The sequence below is a fragment of the Esox lucius genome, chromosome 17 (genome assembly GCF_011004845.1).
Source record: "Esox lucius isolate fEsoLuc1 chromosome 17, fEsoLuc1.pri, whole genome shotgun sequence".
Lineage (NCBI taxonomy): Eukaryota > Metazoa > Chordata > Actinopteri > Esociformes > Esocidae > Esox > Esox lucius.
The window spans coordinates 29,698,899-29,721,037 of NC_047585.1; the positions used below are offsets into that span (position 1 = coordinate 29,698,899).

At 42.6% G+C, this 22,139-nt stretch overlaps 1 protein-coding gene across 7 annotated transcripts in view; it reads left to right on the top strand.

Annotated features, from left to right (window-relative positions):
* The window catches only part of LOC105017011 (sodium channel protein type 8 subunit alpha), a 63,144-nt gene extending 41,005 nt beyond the window's left edge, over positions 1-22,139 (top strand). For 5 of the 7 annotated variants that reach the window (XM_029114081.2, XM_029114079.2, XM_029114078.2 and 2 more), the window contains 16 exons: positions 788-923; positions 1,581-1,819; positions 3,546-3,719; positions 3,839-4,195; positions 4,434-4,595; positions 4,746-5,036; positions 8,455-8,572; positions 9,476-9,630; positions 10,784-10,957; positions 14,727-14,849; positions 15,776-16,060; positions 17,177-17,230; positions 17,438-17,575; positions 17,683-17,787; positions 18,159-18,429; positions 19,588-22,139. In XM_029114081.2, coding sequence (XP_028969914.1) covers positions 788-923; positions 1,581-1,819; positions 3,546-3,719; positions 3,839-4,195; positions 4,434-4,595; positions 4,746-5,036; positions 8,455-8,572; positions 9,476-9,630; positions 10,784-10,957; positions 14,727-14,849; positions 15,776-16,060; positions 17,177-17,230; positions 17,438-17,575; positions 17,683-17,787; positions 18,159-18,429; positions 19,588-20,750 — 3,945 coding nt within the window. In that variant the 3' untranslated portion in view covers positions 20,751-22,139. Of the gene's footprint in view, positions 1-787; positions 924-1,072; positions 1,097-1,182; positions 1,189-1,580; positions 1,820-3,545; positions 3,720-3,838; positions 4,196-4,433; positions 4,596-4,745; positions 5,037-8,454; positions 8,573-9,475; positions 9,631-10,783; positions 10,958-14,726; positions 14,850-15,775; positions 16,061-17,176; positions 17,231-17,437; positions 17,576-17,682; positions 17,788-18,158; positions 18,430-19,587 lie in introns of those variants that run through there. The other 2 variants (XM_034287362.1, XM_034287363.1) reach the window with 2 other exon arrangements.

The following is a 22,139-nucleotide window of genomic DNA, read 5'->3' on the forward strand; positions in this document are numbered from 1 at the left end:
ACATGGCGCATTATCGACAATTAGTTAAAAACTGTTGTAGCTACTGATTTCAAGACCCTCCACAGGCCCTTGTCAAACTAAGAAAATGTAGATCTATAGAGAGTTTTATTTGTGAAGCAATACATTCAGGTCATTCTGTTTTTGTTAACAACTGTTCACCTGAAAAGGATGTTTGATGGGCAGCTGTGAATCTAAGCTTTAAAATGATATATAACTAAAGGATATAAGTGAGCAATACCTTGTTTACACCAACATAGTTTGTTCTAGGGTCAACTCCCCATAGTTTGTTCTAGGGTCAAGTACCCATAGTTTGTTCTAGGGTCAACTCCCCATAGTTTGTTCTAGGGTCAACTCCCCATAGTTTGTTCTAGGGTCAAGTACCCATAGTTTGTTCTAGGGTCAACTCCCCATAGTTTGTTCTAGGGTCAACTCCCCATAGTTTGTTCTAGGGTCAACTCCCCATAGGAAAATGGGTTGCTATCACACAACTCTTGGGAACAAGACCATTAAAAACATTGTGACCCCATGTTGACCCTGGCCGTCCCCCGGGCTGACAGAGAGCAGTGTTGGAGTTACAAGCACTTATTACTGTCTGCTCTGTAAGACGGGGATTTGTGTCTGGTTTGGAGAAGGGTTGGGCATTGCTCTCTCTATCTCTGCTTTATGCACACGTTGTGTGTCCAGCACAAGGGTTAGTGATTGGACAGGTTTCATATGAAGAGTGTTTGTGTGTTGGTAGACAGCCTCTGACAGGGTGGGTCTGTGTGTGTTCTCTCCCTGAACGCAGACCACAGAGGTGGAGGGGAAGAAGAAACACTCGGGCTCTCTGATGGTGTCTGTGGACCAGCTTGGTCGCAACAAGGACCAGGCCAACAGTGTGATGAGCGTGGCCACACACACACTGTCACACACTCTGATGGAGGGTACGGACAACTCACACACACACTGTCACACACTCTGATGGAGGGTACGGACAATTCACACTCACTGTCACACACTCTGATGGAGGGTACGGAACAACTCACACACACACTGTCACACACTCTGATGGAGGGTACGGACAATTCACACTCACTGTCACACACTCTGATGGAGGGTACGGAACAACTCACACACACACACACAGATGCACACTTTGATGCGGGTTCAGACAACTCACACACACACAGATGCACACTTTGATGGAGGGTACAGACAACTCACACACATACTGTCACACACTCTGATCGTGAGTGTGGAAAACTCACACACACACAGACACATAAAAACACACTGGATGGTGGATGGTACGGTTGCCCCTGTCTTCGCCTTCTACCTTTCAACCATATCCCATTTAACGAAGCCTCTTTTAAATATTCTGACCTGACAACCAAACATAAAGCCTTATGGTAATGGACCTTCATCATTTTGTTTTTATCTACCTCTCTTTCCTTCTCTCTCCCTCTTTTCGTGCCCCCCCCCCCCAAGTCTCCTTTTCTCTTATTCGCTCTTTATCACTTTCTCCCTCTCTTCCCCTTTGTCTCCCACTGTCTCCCCCGCCGTCCCGCTGTGTTGTCACCCCCTCCCCTCTCCTGCTACAGAGTTAGAGGACTCTCAGCGGAAGTGCCCGTCGTGGTGGTACAAGTGTGCCAACATCTTCCTGGTGTGGGACTGTTTTCCCTTCTGGCTGAAGATCAAGTACGTCCTCAACCTGATCGTCATGGACCCCTTCGTGGACTTGGCCATCACCATTTGTATTGTCCTCAACACCCTCTTCATGGCCATGGAACACTACCCCATGACTCCGCGCTTTGAGGAGACTCTGTCAGTGGGCAACCTGGTGAGGAGCAGCGGGTGTAGTAGTGTGGAGTACCACGAGAGTGTGTCCACGTGTGATTGGCATGTTTCTCACATCCAGCTATTTTTTTCACCTACTCAGCTCTTTACCTCTTCTCCACAGTTTTTCCCCACTCTCCCCTGACTCTCTCCCCTGACTCTCTCCCCTGACTCTCTCCCCTGACTCTCTCCCCTGACTCTCTACCCTGACTCTCTCCCCTGACTCTCTCCCTTGTCCATCCTGTGGTGACAGAGGTGTGGTAACATTTATGTCCGGTACACTCTCCGAACACATAGTTGCTGGTGTAACTCAGGCCCCGGCACACACAGGCACTGAACTCTGCCCCTCAGACAGGAATTTGTCACAAACGCAGCTCAGTTATTAAGAAACCAGCTGGTTGTGTTTCTCTCTTCACCTAGCTCACTACCCTTTTAACACACCTTTCTCCATCGGCCGATTGCTTCTATTTTCCTCCCTCTCCCTTCCTGCTGATGTAGCCATTTTAACCTCACAGGACATGGGTGTATCCAAGGGATGGCTAGGTTGATTGGGGAATACATTAAAGTTTTATGTAACATGATTGATCGGTACCTTCTTAAGTGGGGCATATTGTTTGGTAAGGTACATAATGTGGCTGGTGTGCAGCGAAGGGGTTTTGAGGGTAAAGCGGACATCCACTTCCTCGAATATATCTCCGTATGCGGTATGTCCATGTGAGGTAAGAGAACATTGGCATGGAGTTGGGAGCAGACAGGAAATTAGGTCACAAAGAGTGGTGTGGTGTCAGCAGAGATAAGGGAAATGAGGTCACAGATGTTGGCAAGGAATCAGGTGGTGCAGGATGAATCACTGGCGGCTCTGTGTGGTTAGGATTGGCCGCGGCCCCTCCAACAGGCCCGGTACAACCCAGTCTGCCTGACCAGTAGCAAGTGTGTGGCACTGCACTGTGACCTTGTCCTCGGAGGGCAACCTCTGCAGCACTGAGAGCCAAATCCACTTTTAATCAGCACTAGATTCAAACAGAACATCACGTAAGCAAGCTCCATTTTCAAATTTCACTTTCAAATATCTTAATTTAAGCAGAATAAATAAAATTCACATTCATTTTAATTTGGATGTTTTACATCACAGATCAGGACTCCCGAGATAGTTATCTCATGCTCATGTGCAATGTTGAAGTACACACTTGCAAGTAAAAAAGGTGTTTTGCCAAATAAGGTTCCTTTGGCTTTAAAACTTGGAAGATATTTTATGGGGGGTACTATAGAACCCTTTTTCAAGGTTCTATATATAACCATAAGCTGCTAAATGGAACCTGTATGATGCTATAAAGACATTAATCCATTTAAGAGGACGCAGACTGGCATGCACCGCTCCTAGTTATTACAAATACTGTAAAATATACCCCATCTTTCCCCAGTGAATATCATTCCTTCATCCATAAACAAATTACAATCACTGTAGCATTCACTTTCATACAGTATACTATTACATGTTTTAACATTATACTCTAATTTCACAGTCACTTACATGCAACTAATGGCACATTCACACACTACAGATCTAATGAAGTTACTGTCAAATTGACAGCAACCCCTTAACAGTCTAAATTGCACCTTTGACCTTTGAATGGATATTCAGTTAGTCTCCCAGGGGTTTCCCCAACCCAGTTTCTTACACTGGCAACTAGTATCCTACTGATAACCTCTTTTCCTCCATGTGCTCCCAGGTTTTCACTGGTATCTTTGCTGGTGAGATGTTTGCCAAGCTGGCCGCCATGGATCCTTACTACTACTTCCAGGAGGGCTGGAATTGTTTTGATAGCTTCATCGTGACCCTCAGTTTAGTCGAGCTGGTGCTGGCTGACGTGGAGGGTCTGTCCGTGCTCAGGTCATTCCGACTGGTGAGTAAGAGCAGGGATGTGGACCGGAATCGGAGCTTGTTAATGTCCCTCGGCGTCCATGCGATTCAACTGGTCCCATCACCGCCTTCTCTCTTCTCCTCCCTCTGTCTCTGGTCTAGCTGAGAGTATTCAAACTGGCCAAGTCGTGGCCCACCCTCAACATGCTGATAAAAATTATCGGTAATTCAGTGGGAGCTCTGGGTAACCTGACCTTGGTGCTGGCCCTGATCGTCTTCATCTTTGCCGTGGTTGGCATGCAACTGTTTGGAAAGAGTTACAAGGACTGTGTGTGTAAAATCGCTGAAAGCTGTAAGCTGCCCCGCTGGCACATGAACGACTTCTTTCACTCATTCCTCATGGTGTTCCGCGTTCTGTGTGGGGAGTGGATCGAGTCCATGTGGGACTGCATGGAGGTGGCCGGCCAGAACATGTGCATGGTGGTCTTCCTGATGGTCATGGTCATAGGCAACTTGGTGGTAAGAGAAACAACCATTGAAAGATACATAGTAGCGGTGTATTGCATCCCCTACCTACAGATCAAACCTAACTTATTTAAATGAATTTGAAGCAAGCAGTATTTCTGAAGCCACATCTTTATGTAACTATGATCTGAGGGTTAACAAACTATGGGGTTAGAACTTAGTCTGATATCAGTAAGTTGGTGGTTAGTGACATGCCTTCTAATACCTGCTCTGAACACGGCCCTCTCCCCAGGTATTGAACTTGTTCCTTGCCTTGTTGCTGAGCTCGTTTAGTGCTGACAACCTGGCCTCTTCAGATGATGACGGAGAACAGAACAACTTGCAAATAGCTGTAATTCGAATAAAGACGGGGATTGCCTGGGCCAAGGTTTTTGTTGCTGAGGTTATGAAGAAGGTACGTTGTGTTTTAATTACCTCTATGCTATAAATGACATCACTAATGCCGTGGTTGTTTCAGTGTTGTTTTAACAAGACAAAGACAAACCCCTGAAATGCCATGAATTTGTTCCTGAGTGATTTTAAATTTGATTCTGATTGCGAGAAGGAGGGAGAAGCCGAAGATGAACAGAAGCCGCTTGATGAGTTTGACGAAAAGTTAAACTGCATCGCAAACCAGAAGGGCATAGACATCAACCGTGAGTTGGACTTTGTCAACGGTACTACCAGTGGCATAGGCAGCAGCGTGGGCAAGTACATGATCGACGAGGACCACATGTCCTTCATCCACAACCCCAACCTGACCGTGTGTGTTCCCATTGCGGTGGGGGAATCCGACTTCGAAAACCTCAACACGGAGGATTTCAGCAGCGAGTCAGATGTGGAGAACAGCAAAGATGTGAGTAATATGGGATGGTGGAGATATGTTCTTTCCCTGTCATTTAAATATTGAAACTTGTAGTTTTAAGTGAATTAGTGGGGTTAGAAGCAAGGAGGTGGGTGGTTGAGTCAGGTGGTTCATTAGAATATGGGTAATAGATTTGAAAAAGGTGGTACAATATGTTTCATTGGTCAGGTGGTTTGACAGAGTAATCTTGGAGGTTAAAGATTATTGTAACTCGAGTTAAGACTAACTATAATGATATGTAGTGCTTACATAAATAGCTGTGAATTATAGTGATTTGTTCCTAATATATGCCATGCTTTAGATGTTTTTAAGTTTCACAGAATCCAAATATCTTATCTAACCTCAAGGTTAAGTAACAGAAAGGTTGTCAGTACTGACAAACAGACATATTCATCTTTCCCAAATCAGCTTTCATTCTTGTTCTCAAAATATGTGCAGAAATTCAGGACCGCTCAGTAACTTCATTGGTTCATGTGTCTCTATGTAGCTAGCTCAGTGGCCACACTGCTAGCTACCATGTTCCAGGCTTGTACTGAAATTTCAGATGTCTCTCTGTAGGAACCCTGACTTAATTGAACCTCATCAAACACAAAATGTTTCAGATCTAAACCAACTAGCTAGTTAAAAATGCATTTAGCTATTGAAAGAATGCTAATGAATAAGCAACTCAATCACACCAGAACAGGAATAGCTCACATCTAGCTCACACAAGTGAATCATGGCTTATGTGTTTGCCTTTATTCATTATTCGACTATCCTGATGAGCAGAAGGAGGTAATGTATCATTTTTGCTAGCAAATGTTAACTAAAATATGGCAAATGATGAGGCTTAAAATAGAAATATAATTTCTAGAACTGGAAGAGCCCCTGAGACTATGACCAGTTGACAGGAACATTTAGAATGGCTGACCTGGTACGTAAAATTGTGTGTACAATCAAATGATGATGTGGCTTAATGTCACTTGCATTTATTATTTATAATGCACAAATGCTGTACTTCCAGCTTCATTTTATGATCATGGGTTAACTCAAAATTGTCCACCCATCACCAACCAATGGACTTGTATGGGGTTGTCCGTTCTAGGAAATATATTTCTATGAATGACATTCAAGGTAATGTATTGCTATATTTTTTAGCTAATTTAAGTTCAAATGTGCCAATGATGAGAAAGACTGTGAATTAATAGGATTTACTTGGTGTGTCAACAAAGTACTTACTTTGATTTGCACATGTTCTAATGGTTATCTAGACTAATTCATCCTGGGATTTTTTTTTTCCTTATAGCAAAACCTCTTGCCTCAAGCTTATTAGTGCGCTTGCTCGCACCACTAGCAACAGTAGCTGTTATCCAGCATACTCCTTTTAATTAATGTGCTTGCTTCGGCAAAACAGTGTTAAATAGCTGATGCAGTTGCAGTAACATTTTCTTCAGGAAATGTACCTTTTCTACTTATGAATGTAGCATGATGCTTAGCAGAGTAGCCAAATACACAGCCAAATACATAGTAGATGATGTAATGGCTTAGAGTGCATTTCTTTCTGTGTGTGTGAGTGTGTGTGTGTGTGTGTGTGTGCGCGCGTGCATCGTGAAATTTTTTGGTCCTCTTATCAACACTGAACTGAGCTGTGAACAAATAGCAGTAAATACAGACCAGTAAAAACAAGACAGTGTAAGATGACCTCACATTTCAGAACATTTGCTTGGACTGTACCACTAGCTCAACAGCCGGACAGCCGGAACGACAGACAGACGTTGTGTATGGGAATCAGTGTGTCCAGGGGGCACTCAAATGTAATGCATTCAAGCAGTTTAGGCATATTTCTATTTGTTAGAAGTGCAGGGGTATATTGGTGCATTGGCGGTAACCATATTAATTAAAGCTTCCAAATTAAAACAAAAGCCCCCACTTATCTGTCATGGTTTAATGGCTTTTTTAACGTTGCTTCTCAACCAAGTGAGTTGACCTGACAACAATACGTGAATGTCCTCAATGGGCACATAACTTTTGCTTTGTAACGTCTCTAACGGCAACAGTGCATTGTTTCTGTTATGACTGTAATCATTTTGGAGTATACAAACATTTGCAAGTGTGGTGTTACATTTGTATCCATGTCAGTTGAACACATCCCAACAGATACTGTGAACTATTTATTTATTTAATCTTAAAATACATGCCCATAATAAAAAGGTAATTTCCCCATTGAAAAATGTGACACTTCTACGCTAGGGGTCTTCAGTGTGAGAAACGCTCAGTTCTGCTCTGTAACCAAGTTGTACGCATCGCCCTCTTGTGGCAATGTTTGCCACAGACAGGAGTTTATACCTGTCCCAGACACCCAGAGTGCCCATCTCCACACACCACATGACGGGCTGTGCTGCAGCTATGCCTGTCACACGGCGGCTCTGCTGCGACCGGACCGACACAGATCCCCTGTGTCGACCAACAGGTCTGTCCGGCCGGTTGTGGGGCCGGAGAAAGAGACAGGGGTGGGCACAGTTGTCGCTGCTGACCGTTCAGGATCCTGTGGCGCGCCGTCATTTTCCGTGAAATGGATTGGCTCTCTCTCTCTCTTTCTCTCTCTCTGGGATTGTATGTGTCCACAAATAAGTCTTCTAGCTTGTTCACCAGTTATTCCTAATTCACCTTGAGATGCTGGGGGAGATCGGCCTAAATACAATGATTTTTAATCCCTGTTGTAGGCCTTCGTATTGAACCGTCTCTTCATAACCATTTCACTGTAATCAGTTAGAGTAATGCTTTGGTAAAGGTGGCCGATGGCAGTGGGACTGTGATATTTAAGAATAAGCACTTCCCCAGATCTGTATGTGAGGCAATCTCAACCGTACCACATGAATAAGAAATACTTTTTATTATGGCAATCCTTTTCCTAACCTCACTGTAAATATCATGCATATCACATGAATTGCCCTCTTGAGTGTTGTATGTTTAAGTCCTGTTCTCGGAGTGAAAGGTTTTACCATGGGATATAATGCTCTAGTCAGCTCAATCTCAAATCTGGACCTCAAAGCCTAACTCTGAGTTTTCAGATCCAGAAAGAGAGCATGAAGTGTAGCCTGATCAGAACCCATAGCAACAAATGTTCTGAAGCAAGCCTGATTACCTACTAGGTTGAGTGCATCTTTTCCTTTCCAAGTGCATAAAACAGAGCTTACCCAACATATAACTTAGAACTCCTAACAAGAGTAATTTCTGTTGACGTTATGTTCATCTTATTGCCTCAACGTTTGGTTGTTTCTGTGGTAGGTGGGCACCACTATGCAGGCTCTGTAGAGACTACAGTACATACTAGTTCATAACCCCACAAACTGTTCAGTGATGTTAGGAGTTTGATTTATTGTTCCTCCTCTCTTCTGCATGTGCCTGACACATGCTTCTTTCTTCTCAGCTGGATGACACCAGCTCTTCGGAGGGCAGTACTATAGACATCAAGCCTGATGTGGAGGAGGTGGTGGTTGTGGAGGTTGTGGAGGAGTTCCTAGACCCAGATGCCTGCTGGACAGATGGTAAGAACCTACAGACACAGAGCAGTCTCAGCAGTCTCTGGACATTATTTCAATGGGTGTTCCTCAGGGTTTGAATCTTGGGACAAACTCATTTTCTCTGTATATCAATAATGTTGCACTGGTTGCTAGTGACTCTTATATCCACCTACAGACAGATGACACTGTCTTGTATACATCTGGCCCCTCACTGAAAGCTTTGCTGACCACTCTTTATCATTGCTTCAATGACATGCAACACACTTTTCTTGATCAGACCGGAATTGTAAATACATATCTGTGTATACTGTATGTATCACCTCATTCAGTGTAAGTTATTGCTTATTTTTTTATACATATTCACGTGTAACTGAGTCTTGTCTCGCCATGTTATGCCCTTTGCCAGGATATCAACGAAAATGGGAATTGGTTCTAGAAAGAGTTACCTGGTTAAACAAATGTGTGGATATTACAGGTTTAAGTGAAACTGATTGCAAGGGCAATAGCCGGTATGTGTGCATGTCTGTGAGAGGGTTGTGGGATCGGTCAGCTCTTTATTCTGGTGGCAGTGACGGTGATGGTGACATTGCCGGATGCCTGTGGATGCTGGACAGCACAGGAGAACAGCAATTACGAAAATACGATTAAAGGGAATGTTTACATTGAATCAGAATTAGGCTTAGATGTGTGACAGGTCATTTTGGGAGGGGGATTCTGTAGGCTAGAATCTGGTGTCACACAGAGGGATGACCATGTGACTGTTGTTCCCCTTTTAACTCCTTTCACACTTCCTGGAAGGGTTTGTCCCATGTCAGTGCTGTCTTTCTCATCAAGACCATTGTACAAGAGATGGAATTTTGGGCGTGTCTTTCAATGCCTGCTATGCAAGGTTGATCTGTCTTTAACAGTATGGGCCCTCTCTTCCAGAATGTGTTGCCAAGTATAAGTGTTGTTACTTGCCCATCGATCATGGCTGGGGGAAACACTGGTGGTTCCTGAGGAAGACAAGTTACTTGATTGTGGAGCACAACTGGTTTGAGACCCTCATCATCTTCATGATCTTGCTTAGTAGCGGGGCATTGGTAAGAACACAAACACAGGCAGTTCAGCCCAGTGCTGCACACATTTTGACAGTGAACATCTGTGCTAACAGAAATTGTACTGAAATCGAGTAATTAAATAAAGATGCATTATGAACTCCCATTCTTGCAAAGTTCAAATCTTAGACTCGCTAGATAATGCCTTATTTTATCATCTGTGATATGATTCTTGCTAATAAGCAGCAAAGTGCTATAATGCACCAGTCTTTTTGCCAAATAAATCCAGCTTAGGTTGCAGCCTTCTTATGGACTATAGCCAAATTGTGATTCAGAACACCTATGTTATTTGGAATGGACACAGGGGATATAGGATAGTGGGTCAGAGGGTACTGCTAGATCACAGAGAGAGCCTGGCCTATCACAAAGCCTATCTGCTCTCTCAGTGCTGTGGACACTGATGATTCATGCTCACAAAATGACCTCTTCTCACAAAATTAAAACTTCTTTCATTTTGGATGCAGACACATACATTCGTCAAAGTTTGGTAAAAGAGATGATTTTCCTTTAAAAATCCAATCTGTGAGTTCAGGTCTTAAAGATTATTTAAGTCTCTGTTGACTTTCTGTCAGCTTAAAGAAGTCTGGCCATTCTCCTCTGACTTCACTCATTAACACAGTGTTTTTGCGCACAGGACTGCTGCTCACTGGATTATTTTGTTCATCACACCTTACTCTGTAAACCCTGGTGACTGTAGTGAATAGACATCAAATGTCAGCTGTTTATGAGAACCCACACTACTGGCACCAACAATCCTCCCCGGGTCAAAGTCACTTAGATCATATGTTTCTCCATTGTGGTGTTTGGTCAAATCACAACTAAACCTCTTGACCATTTCTGCATCCTTTACATAGTAAGTTGCAGCCACAAGATTCACAGTTAGGCTTGTTGCTTTAGTGTAACTAAATGGTCAATGAGTGTACTGAAAAAAGCCGCCATAACACATATTGGAAGACTGACAGGATGGTCTTTGCTAATGTTATTTTATCCACCTTTAACACACCACATAGAATTGATATTTCAACAGGAAATGCAAATGTCAATGGCTATTTAATCTTTACCCAGTGAAAGGGTGTGTCCAGTTATGTCTGTGTTGATAACCTGCTGCTGTGTTCTGACCCCCCCACGCCCCCCCCAGGCCTTTGAGGATGTGTACATAAATAAAAGGAAGACCATCCGGATCATCCTGGAGTACGCTGACAGCGTGTTTACCTACATCTTCATCTTGGAGATGTTACTCAAATGGGTGGCCTATGGCTTTGTCAAATACTTCACCAACGCCTGGTGTTGGCTGGACTTCTTCATTGTAGACGTAAGTAGCGTCCTTCTGCCCGCTCATCATATAATTAGCCATATTTTCATCTTGTTTTCTTTTTTGCGGGTCTCTTTTAATCTTGTACTTTGTCTTCATATTCCTTCTCTCTTTCATTTGCTAACACTATCCTCTCTTGGTCAGTCTGCATTCATGAGATTTGCTTCTCTGTTCCTTCAAGCATACTGCAGCTGTTAATAGTGGACTTTTAATTCCTGATCGAATTACGGATTAAATCCCTTTTGTCAACAATCGAAGAACCTGATGTGTGACTTTTAACCCAAACACTGTAATTTGGAGAGTTATGGACAGCCACATTGGACACTCGTAAAGCAACTAAGGGTTAACTGTCTTGCTCAAAGACAGAAGGACACACGTTTTCACCAGGATTCGATCTGGCAACATTTACTATTGGTCAGATGCTGTGACTGCTGGGTTATCTGCCACCCAGTTATATTGTAATGAGGCCATTGAGCACTGGTCGCAGATGGCTTGTTGGACAGGACTTCAAATCACCACAATAACTCTGAACTGTATGAACCCCGAAACACATGATACTTCAAAAGTCTGGGAGGGACACATGGCAGCCAGCACCCACAATAACCTCCATGGGGTGTCGGTTAGACCGAGGTTGGAGGGGACCGTGTAGAGTAGAGGACAGTGGGGGGATGAGCATGCCCTTACAAGTCAGGGAACATACATGGACAATATCATTTCATTACAGAATCTACCACATTTTGTCTCTTTGAGGAATGTGTACCTATTGCTAGAGCATAGTGTCATGGACGGTACTTGTATTTACTTAAACAGCATCATGCAAGTCTCTGACAAGGCCTATAGCTTTAGTTGCTCAGTTTTTTTATTATTTGTAGGGCATTCTGCTGACATTGTCAACTTGGCCATTTGGACCACCCTGTGAAGTGTCACGCGATCAAGGGCAGAAGTGGTTGCTGTACCAATTTGGGATGCAGCCTGTCAACATGCTCTCATTATGTCCACTTCAGAACATTGTGAGGATCTAAGGTTCCATGTCAAATCTGTTCCGACTCCTATGGGGTGAAAAGACTCTGACATGCTTCGTTCACCACTGTCAGGCCGCGTGTGGACCATGTTAGTTCATTGATGATGTGGACCCCAAGGACCTCTACATGCTCTGCTTCTAGCTACGTTCACAACCTCTGCCGGTGATCTATGTTTTATGAAACAGTTAATGCACGGAAGCATGGAAATTCTTCTTCCCTGCCTTTACAAGTTTTTTTCTCTTTTCGTAGACTCACTCATTTTTACATGAAAGTAATGTTTTAATCAAAAAAAATTATGAATACCACCATTTACTCCCTTCCCTAATTTCATCATTTTCAATGATATCTAAGGCCCTGTCTCAATGCAACATCTTCCAACAATACTGGGAAAGTTTGCAAAAGATGGTGAGAAGTCCCATAATGCTCCTCTGACTAGGAAGTCATGTGGTCAGTGCAGTAATCTCAGCATACACTGTAGTCCATCAGAAACCCTAGTCCTCTAGTAGATGCACTGCATGATTTCTGCATTTAAAGCTCTCCTGAAGCAACCACAATACAATACTTCTATGTTGATATACAGTAGTAGAAGCTATCAAATATGGTCTTATTGAACCCTTTAATGTGGAAACCCCTGAACCACCTTTCCACATGTTCAAGCTATCCTTTCCTATATAAGCCCGTCATGGAGTGCTGAAGGTGGTTAATTAAACTCACCTGGGACCTTCAGATCTGAGGCAACCCCACTGTTATAGGTTAGGATGAAAACTGAATGGTTTCGGCTTTCCAGGATCAGCTCTTATATTACAATCACCTGTCTACGTTTTCAGTAATAGCCAGGCATTCATTACCTCTGCAGTCACTACCATGACTAAAATCATAAATACTGCAAAACAAGCTAACAAGGACACCACAATAATTTCAACCAAGCCACTTCCTTAAAAACACGGCATCTTGGCACAGCAGTGTAGTGACTGCCTCGCTGTTAGCTGTGTGATTGTGGGAGCAGAGTTCAAATCCTGCACCCAGATTACACCCACACAGGGGAGTGTAAATGACCACACCACGTTTGTTGGATTATGGTTGCCAAATTTGGTTTTTGGATGTGCACCATGGGTTTAATCTTAATCTGGTAAAGGCATGCTCAAATATATAAAAAAATACGATATATGCTCTAGCTCAAATGAGACAGGTGATGCGCTTGTTCAAAGTCCGACATTTAAGATGACTTATTAGGCCAATCAGCGTATTGTGTGAAAACCTGACGGGTGGTGTCTGAGGTATAACGTATGAGTAACACATTCCAGTTGATTACTAAAACTGGGAGCCAATCCAGCACGTGAGTTTGTAAATGCTGGATCAGTGTGGCAAAGCAATCAGTATTACATTCAACTGTTGAATGGAAAACTAATGTGTTAGTGCAAACATGTTCCTGCATGGAATCCTATTAAGCTGCATCAGTCTGTTACACCAATCCAACGGAATTGTTTTCAGACGAGTGTTGTTCATTTATGCATCATTGGAGCCCCCTTCTGTGTACCGAACCATGCTTGTAAGGAGACGGATCTCTAATAAAAACATTTTACTTCTGGTTTCTATTGGCAACGTCTGACATGCCCAAGTGACGTAGTCACATCTCATTCCATAGGGTTATAATCAATACCTACTAAACCTACTCAGGTGTCACTCCCTCACAGAATGACTCTCAGAAGCGAGGGGGAGGGACAACTGCATGCTCTGGGACTTCAGCAGTCCCTGCACACCACTGACCCCTCGCTCCTCTCTGTCCTGTAACTACTCTAGCGCTGTGCCAGACCACATCTTCGGGCCCCCTGGGTCACCGTATGTAGGCTATGGCTCCCTGAGTTAGATAGACAGTACTGTTGGAATGAAATGGCTCAGGCATGTTGACATTGAACCTGTCATTTTTCTCACAGCAACCTGTAACCATGTCTCTCTTTAAATTACAAGGGATGTTATACTGCGGTCAAAGAGGGACATGAGCTTGGTGGTTAAGGGGCCAGGGTAAGATTCTTGTTGTTTTGTCTTAGGACTCTCCCTTTCACAGGTTGTCTTCTCACCTACTCTTCCCTTACAACTGCCCTCACGCTCCTGGCTCCCATCTCCATTCTTCTACTCAGCTGCTCTGTGAATCGTGTCAATATTGTGCAAATACTGTGTATTGAAGTGAATGTTTGTGAATGCCTTTGTCCTCTCAAATGTCCCCTTTGTTTGCTGTTACCTCTTCTCTTCCCTGATTTTTCTCCTTTCTCTGTCAACCACACATTTCTTTTTAGGTATAAGTAGAGAAAATATCCAGAGTAATCCTTGGTGTCAACTATTCCTTGAACTCTGCACACTGTATTCATCTCTGATTAACTTTAGTCTTTTTATGCACGTGTTGTAGGTACCTGTACTTTCATATCAAACATATATAGCTCTGGAAAAAATGAAGAGAACACTGCACCTTTTTCTTTCCTTTACAAAAAAGTCAAAAAGGAGGGTGTTGAGTGATGAACTGAAGGGTTAAAATTAAGAGACCACAGAAAATTGAATGCTTCTGTTCCTCACTCAAAACTTTCCTTTTCAACTTTTTTGTAAAGGAAAGAAAAATGTGGTGGTCTCTTCATTTTTTCCAGAGCTGTATTACATGGTATATTCACTATTCCTGTCGGGTCTCTCTAATTAAATTTCTAACTGTTTGGACCTTCTCTCTTCTTTCTCTTTTCCTCTCTTTCTCTCTCTCATAGGTGTCTATAATCACACTTATAGCAAACGCATTGGGCTACTCTGATCTAGGGCCTGTGAAATCACTACGGACATTGAGAGCCTTGAGGCCCCTGAGGGCCCTGTCTCGCTTTGAAGGGATGAGGGTAAGACCAGAAACACTGGGTGGCTGCACCTTCTGCATGTTTATTCAACAGTTCTATTACAAACATTCTATGATGAACTAGTATGCCAAAATGCCAAATGGGAGCCTTCAGAGTGGTGCACAGGTCTTCTGAGGCTCAACAGGTGATGCACATTGGCCTTGCATTTCTCAAAGTTAATGGAGATTGGAGCTGGCAAATCATCTTTAAATGGCTACAAAAGATCATACCTCCAAGACATAAGAGCCTCACCATTTTTGAGGGGTTTGATATTGATTCCTCTGTAACTTTGTCATGCATCATTATTCACGATTCATCCAGGATTATCCTGATCCTTATTCATCCAGATGACTGAAAAACATATTATGACTAATGAACATATTAGGAATTTGTTACAATCCCAACACCCTTAGTAAACTGCTAGCCTGCTAGAACTACATAGGCTCTCACCTCATCCCCATGTTAAGGTAACCTGGTACATTTCGAATTGTGTCGAATTCTGCGTAAGAGAATGCTTTCTCTTCAGGCTGACGTCTCTACTCGACTGATCAGTGCGAGTAGAATCTGTGCATTGTCTGATGTGAGACAATGCTCTCCCCTGTCAAGTGAAAATGACTAACAGGACAAATGAATAGAGGGTTTGGAGGTTTTTTGGAGTTCAGCCCTCTGGCATCAAGGGGAATAGCAAGAAATATGTTTATGATTCAGCTAGCTAACTAGCTTATTATATAAACTTCCAGTCAAAGGTTTGGGGTCATTTACAAATGGCCTTGTTTTCCATGAAAACATACATGAAATGAGTTTGAACAGGAAACACAGTATACATCTATTTATAAATATAAAGGTGATTGTCTGAATGAAACAAATGTATTTGTAGCTTCCATGAGTAATATGACCATGTGCCACTATGTCCCTGGTTGCGTGTGTAGGTGGTGGTGAATGCCTTGGTAGGAGCCATCCCCTCCATCATGAACGTGCTCCTGGTGTGCCTCATCTTCTGGCTCATTTTTAGTATCATGGGGGTCAACCTGTTCGCTGGGAAGTATTACTACTGCTTCAATGAGACTTCAGAGGAGAATTTTCAACCTGATGTGGTCAACAACAAGACAGAGTGTTTTGCCCTTATCAATGCAAATTACACTGAGGTCAGATGGAAGAATGTCAAGATTAACTTTGACAATGTGGGTGCAGGGTACCTGGCACTCCTACAAGTGGTGAGTACGATGTTTTTTGTGTGTTTACTCCTTTGTTCCTTGTTCTTCCCACTTTAGATAATATTGATTGGATGTTGAATGGTACTTGGTTAAAAAAAAGAAACAAATTGCTATATTGGAAATATTAATAATAAGCCGCTTGTCAATACAGGAACCCCAATCTTATTTTGTCCCATGTAGCTTAATTGGTTGGTTTGATTCCCATTTGGGGGTCCAGTATGTATATTGTACAGTCACTCCTGTTGCTCTGGGTGAGAGGGGCAGCTTAATTACTTAGTATTTGTGAAATATTTATTTATACTCTTTAATGAGTAAAATAAGTAAAATAAATGCCTTTGCTCTCCCTCAAAACCATCATTATGTCTGAACTTCCCACCCTTGTTTATTTGTAAAGACATATTATAAGTTCCGAAACACATACGTTTCCTCTAGCCCTCTGTACACCGTTCAGGAACAGTTTTTTCTGCGTAAATACACTCTAAAGTGTTCTGTCATTTGCTTCCTAAACTACCCTCTATATATCTTTCATCTTGCCATTCTCCTTCTGCTTCCACACCATCTCTTTTTATTCTCTTTGCACTTTACCTTGATTCTTCTTCCTCACGTTTTCCTCACACAACACCTATCCCGGTAGCATAGCACCCTGCATCCCGCTGTTGGCCTGCCTCTGAAGTTAACAGGATCGAACCCTGGCTGTTTTAAGTGTTGTTGAAGGGACAGTAATGTCACTTTTCCCCCGGTCAAAAGATCATATCCCGTAAACTCAGCGCAGTGAAGGGTACGCTGCCCTGTGCTGTGTTTCAGATGGGACATTAGCATAGGGTTCAGGTTTTCGGGCAGGGCTTGCTCTCACTTGTTTAAAATCATTTAAGGTTTGGAGTATTAAACCTGGTGTTATGGCTAGATATCCAATCTGACCCTCATCTCATCATTGCCACCAAATCATCCCAGGTTAACAATTGGCAAATTCATCTCTCTCCTTCCCCTTACCAAAACAAAATAATTGTATAGGCAATAGGCAATAGTGTATCAATAATGTACATAGTCGCTATGGATAAGACTGTTGGCTGAATGTCTAAAATAATTATAAAGAATAAAACATACTTTCTTTTACAGGCCACGTTTAAAGGCTGGATGGACATAATGTATGCTGCCATTGATTCTCGGAAGGTAAGCCTGTCACGTACTCTTTGTGTGATGGTTGGTAATGTGGGATGAATGTTAGGTGTTCCAGAAGAACTTACTGTCTCCACAAATGGAAATGTACTGTATGCACTTAATGTAAGTTGCTCTAGACACGAGCGTCTACCAAACAACTAAAATGTAAATGTAGTGAGTGAGAGTTTGGCTCTTGAATGCTTTTCTTGCTCTCTGTAGGTGGAGGATCAGCCGATCTATGAAGACAACTTATACATGTATATCTACTTTGTTATCTTCATCATCTTTGGCTCTTTCTTCACCCTCAATCTCTTCATTGGTGTCATCATTGACAACTTCAACCAGCAAAAGAAAAAGATAAGACCTATTTTCCTTATCCTTTGGATAAAGCTATGTTTAGATCAAGCTCTCGCATTATTTGTCTCAACAAGGTTGTAACCAAATGTTTTCTTTTGTCCCTTTACTTTGGAGGTCAGGATATATTCATGACAGAAGAACAAAAGAAATACTACAACGCCATGAAAAAACTTGGCTCCAAAAAACCACAAAAACCTATACCGAGACCATTGGTAAGTCTCTTCCAGTGGTTTTAATGAAGGGGTGATGTAGGAGTTCTTATATAGGTAACATTTGAAGGTAGACTTCAATAACCAGCAGATCTTTCAGAATGTCCCCTTGCCAAAAGTACCTTGCGTTAAGGCTAGCGTCCTTAATTAACCGTAACTATGTATGTAACTTTGTTTCAATGTTATACTTTGCATAATTTCCAGACATTGGAGTAAAACCTTATGTTTTGTATTTTGATTTACATATGACATTCTTCAGTAATCAACAATTTATTAAGTAAAAATGGATGGAACAACTAATGATTCCTGCTTTAATTAATAGAATCTACTAATGTCCGTTTATGCATCTTCCATTCTTTTCCGTTTTCTCTCAGAATAACTTTCAGGGCATGGTATTTGACTTCGTGACACAGCAGGTCTTTGATATTTCTATTATGATGTTGATCTGCCTCAACATGGTGACCATGATGGTGGAAACCGACGATCAGTCAGAAGAAACTGAGAATATCCTCTATTGGGTCAACTTTGTCTTCATCGTTGCCTTTACTACTGAGTTTGTGTTAAAGCTCTTTGCCCTTCGTCACTACTACTTCACCATTGGGTGGAACATCTTTGACGTGGTTGTGGTCATTCTCTCAATTGTTGGTCAGTAGTAATTTCATCCCTTTCTTCCTACATGCAGTTGCCCTGTACCCTCTAGGCCTGGTATTTGAATGCTAGAACTTACATTGCTATAAAAATCTATAATATTATGTATTAACACATGCCCCAGTAGCCCACAAGTCAGAGCACAGTTTGCATTTATTCTATATTTTTTATACAAAACGGGCCTGTTTTGAGGACGCTGATTCAGCCTAGTCTAGGACCAAAAGAATCAAGCTCAATGGAGTTCTCCACTGACCTTGATATTTTTGTCCTAGTCTAGGCTCAGTCTGTCTAGTGAAACCGGCCCTACATGGTATTGTATGTGGAACCCCCTCCATTTTGAATGAATGAAATCAAGCACATAGCCGTGCAGTCTCCACAGACAAGCATTGGCAGCAGAATGGCCTGTACTGAAGAGTACAGTCACTTTCAAAGTGGGACCGTCATAACATCCCACTTTTGCAAAGTCAACTTGTCAAATTTCTGCTCTACTAGAGCTGCCCTGGTCAACTGTAAGTACTGTTATTGGGACGTGAAAACATCTAGGAGCAGCAACAAGTCAGCCATGAAGTGATTAACCACAAAAGCTCACAGAACAGAACCGCCAAGTCTTGAAGCACATAGCATGTAAAACTCATCTATCGGTTGTAACACTCAATAATGAATTCCAAACTGCCTCTAGAAGTGACATCACCACACATTACAGAACTTTCTTTTGGGCCTAAGCCCATGCCAATTTCATACCATGAAACTCTAGACAATTCTGAGCTTCCAACTTTGTGGTAACAGTTTTGAGAAGGCCCTTTCCCGTTTCAGTAACACAATGCAGTGTGCACAAAGCGAGGTAAATACAGAAACAGTTTTGAGATCAGTGTGGTAACAACTTGACTTTAAGCTCAACTCCATCAAACACCTTTGGGATGAATTGGCATGCTGACTGTGTACCAGGCCTAATATCACTGCCAAAAATAACTATTGGTGGTTGTTATAGATGTTTGACAAGCAGGTTTCCACATACTTTTGGCCATGTAGTGTGAATACATCGTTATGACAGTGTGTGATGGTTTTTAAGGAAACATTAAAAAAAGATTTTTGAACAAAACAGTAATGTTACATTTACACCTATCCTCTTATTTCTCTGTCTGCTTATCTATCCAGGCATGTTCCTTGCAGACATCATCGAGAAGTACTTTGTCTCCCCAACCCTCTTCAGGGTGATCCGACTGGCCCGAATTGGCAGAATCCTACGTCTGATAAAGGGGGCTAAGGGCATTCGGACTCTACTGTTTGCCCTGATGATGTCACTTCCTGCCTTGTTCAACATTGGGTTGTTACTCTTCCTAGTTATGTTCATCTTCTCTATCTTTGGCATGTCCAACTTTGGCTATGTCAAGCATGGGGCCGGAATCGACGACATGTACAACTTTGAGACATTTGGCAACAGCATGATATGCCTGTTTATGATCACCACGTCGGCCGGCTGGGATGGTTTACTGTTACCTATCCTCAACTACCCCCCGGACTGTGACCCTCTCCTGGAGAACCCAGGTGCGCCGAATACTGGTGATTGCGGCAACCCCTCTGTGGGGATCTTCTTCTTTGTCATGTACATTATTGTCTCCTTCCTAATTGTGGTCAACATGTACATTGCCATCATCCTTGAGAACTTCAGCGTTGCAACTGAAGAGAGCGCCGACCCGCTCAGCGAAGACGACTTCGAGACCTTCTACGAAATATGGGAGAAGTTCGACCCAGACGCCTCGCAGTTCATCACCTATAGCAAGCTTGGTGACTTTGCAGACTACCTCGAGCACCCGCTCCGTGTTCCAAAGCCCAACACCATTGAGCTGATAGCCATGGACATGCCCATGGTCAGTGGGGACCGGATCCACTGCCTCGATATTCTGTTTGCATTCACCAAGCGGGTACTAGGCGATAGCGGAGAGCTGGACATGCTGAGAGATCAAATGGAGCAGCGCTTTATTGCGGCGAACCCGTCGAAAGTGTCTTATGAGCCCATTACCACCACACTGAGGCGCAAGCAGGAGGACGTGTCGGCCAAAATCATCCAGAGGGCCTACCGAAACTACCTGGCCAGGCGTGGCTTCAAATGCAAGCGCAGACCAGCCAATAACAATAACGTGAAGAATGGTGGGACGAATCCGGAAAAGGAAAAGGAGGGCACACCCTCCACTGCCTCTCTCCCCTCCTATGACAGTGTGACCAAACCTGACAAGGAGAAACAGGAGGAGAACGAAGGAAAGGGGGGAAGGAAGGAGAAGGGCCGAAACCAAAAAGACGTCAGGGAATCTAAGTGTTAGAACACGGGAATAATAACGACAGTAATAACAATAATGATTAGAATAATGTAACTTCAAGCAAAGCGAGAGGAAACCATCTAACCCACACAGATGTACAGATTATTTCATTTGCAAGTAAGAAAAAGAATAATATTAATAATTTTGTTTACAGACTTCATACTATCGATGCAGAGGGAAGCGGCTCCGTCTCCTGAAGCTTGAAGACACTTGAACTTGATTTAAACCAAACATAATCAGCGTACTGTGTGACACTGTTGCATCTAGACTACAGATCTTAAAAGGGAATGAAAACAGACAAAATATGGAGAGAAATCCCTTTGTCTGCAAAAGGGCACATAGTTCACTTATTGGTGGGCTACACAAGGAGCAGAACTCTTCACTAAGAGGAATGAATGACAAATACTGATTAGGTATCTAACGCGTGGGACTTCCACCAACAATGGATTCCTATGGAAAAACAGTGCTATGCAGGAAAAACATGGAAATACTGCTTGACTTGAAGAATCAGCTTCCCAAAGCAGTATCATTTAGCAGACTCTGTTTCATTTAATTTAGACATTTCTGGAGGACATTTATGGACATTATCACTCTGTATGAACAAACAGAAGAACGGCTGAGGAGAGAAAGACAAAACAAAGACCCAAAGTAGCCTAATATAAGGGTTTTTTCTTTGGTTTGTTAATGCTGAATATACTTGTATCTCCACATAATTTGAGCAGCAAAAAAAAAATCGAAAAGGTAAAAAAAAAAAGTAAAAAAACCAACCATCAACATTTTGCCCATGTCACTTATCTATTCTTCTCATTCTTTGTTATACCCACATCAAAAAGGCTTTTTCTACATGGGATTTCATAATGATTGGTTAAGGGACTGTTTGTTAGGGAGTCATCTTGGGCCAAGGGCATACATTTACTCAGACAGATTTCCAAACAAATACATAAATAATTGTGCTTGTTCAATGCATAGAAATGACTTGCATGATGGCATGTTTTGATCAGAGATCTTGCATGAATAATCATAGTCCACAAGACACTAATACTCAGACCACAGCAGTGGCTCGACCATAGGTTTGAGGTTGTCCACTGTCAGAAATTCAAAGTTAGAAGTAAATCATATATGATGAGAAACTTTGTGGGGTTAATAAACTAAAATGGACCCTGTCTTTCTCTCTTTAATCGACACTTTTCAATCGACCTGTGTTATATTGTAGCCTCAGTAGGAATAAGGAGTCTGGAAATACAAAGATGTTGATGTTCTGAATACCAACATTGTGGATTTTCTGAGGAGAAATATGAACTAATTGTATTACTGCTATGGGAGGCAGAAGAGACAGGACTGGATGTCTGTGTGTATCACTGAGTGAGACAGGACTGGATGTCTGTGTGTATC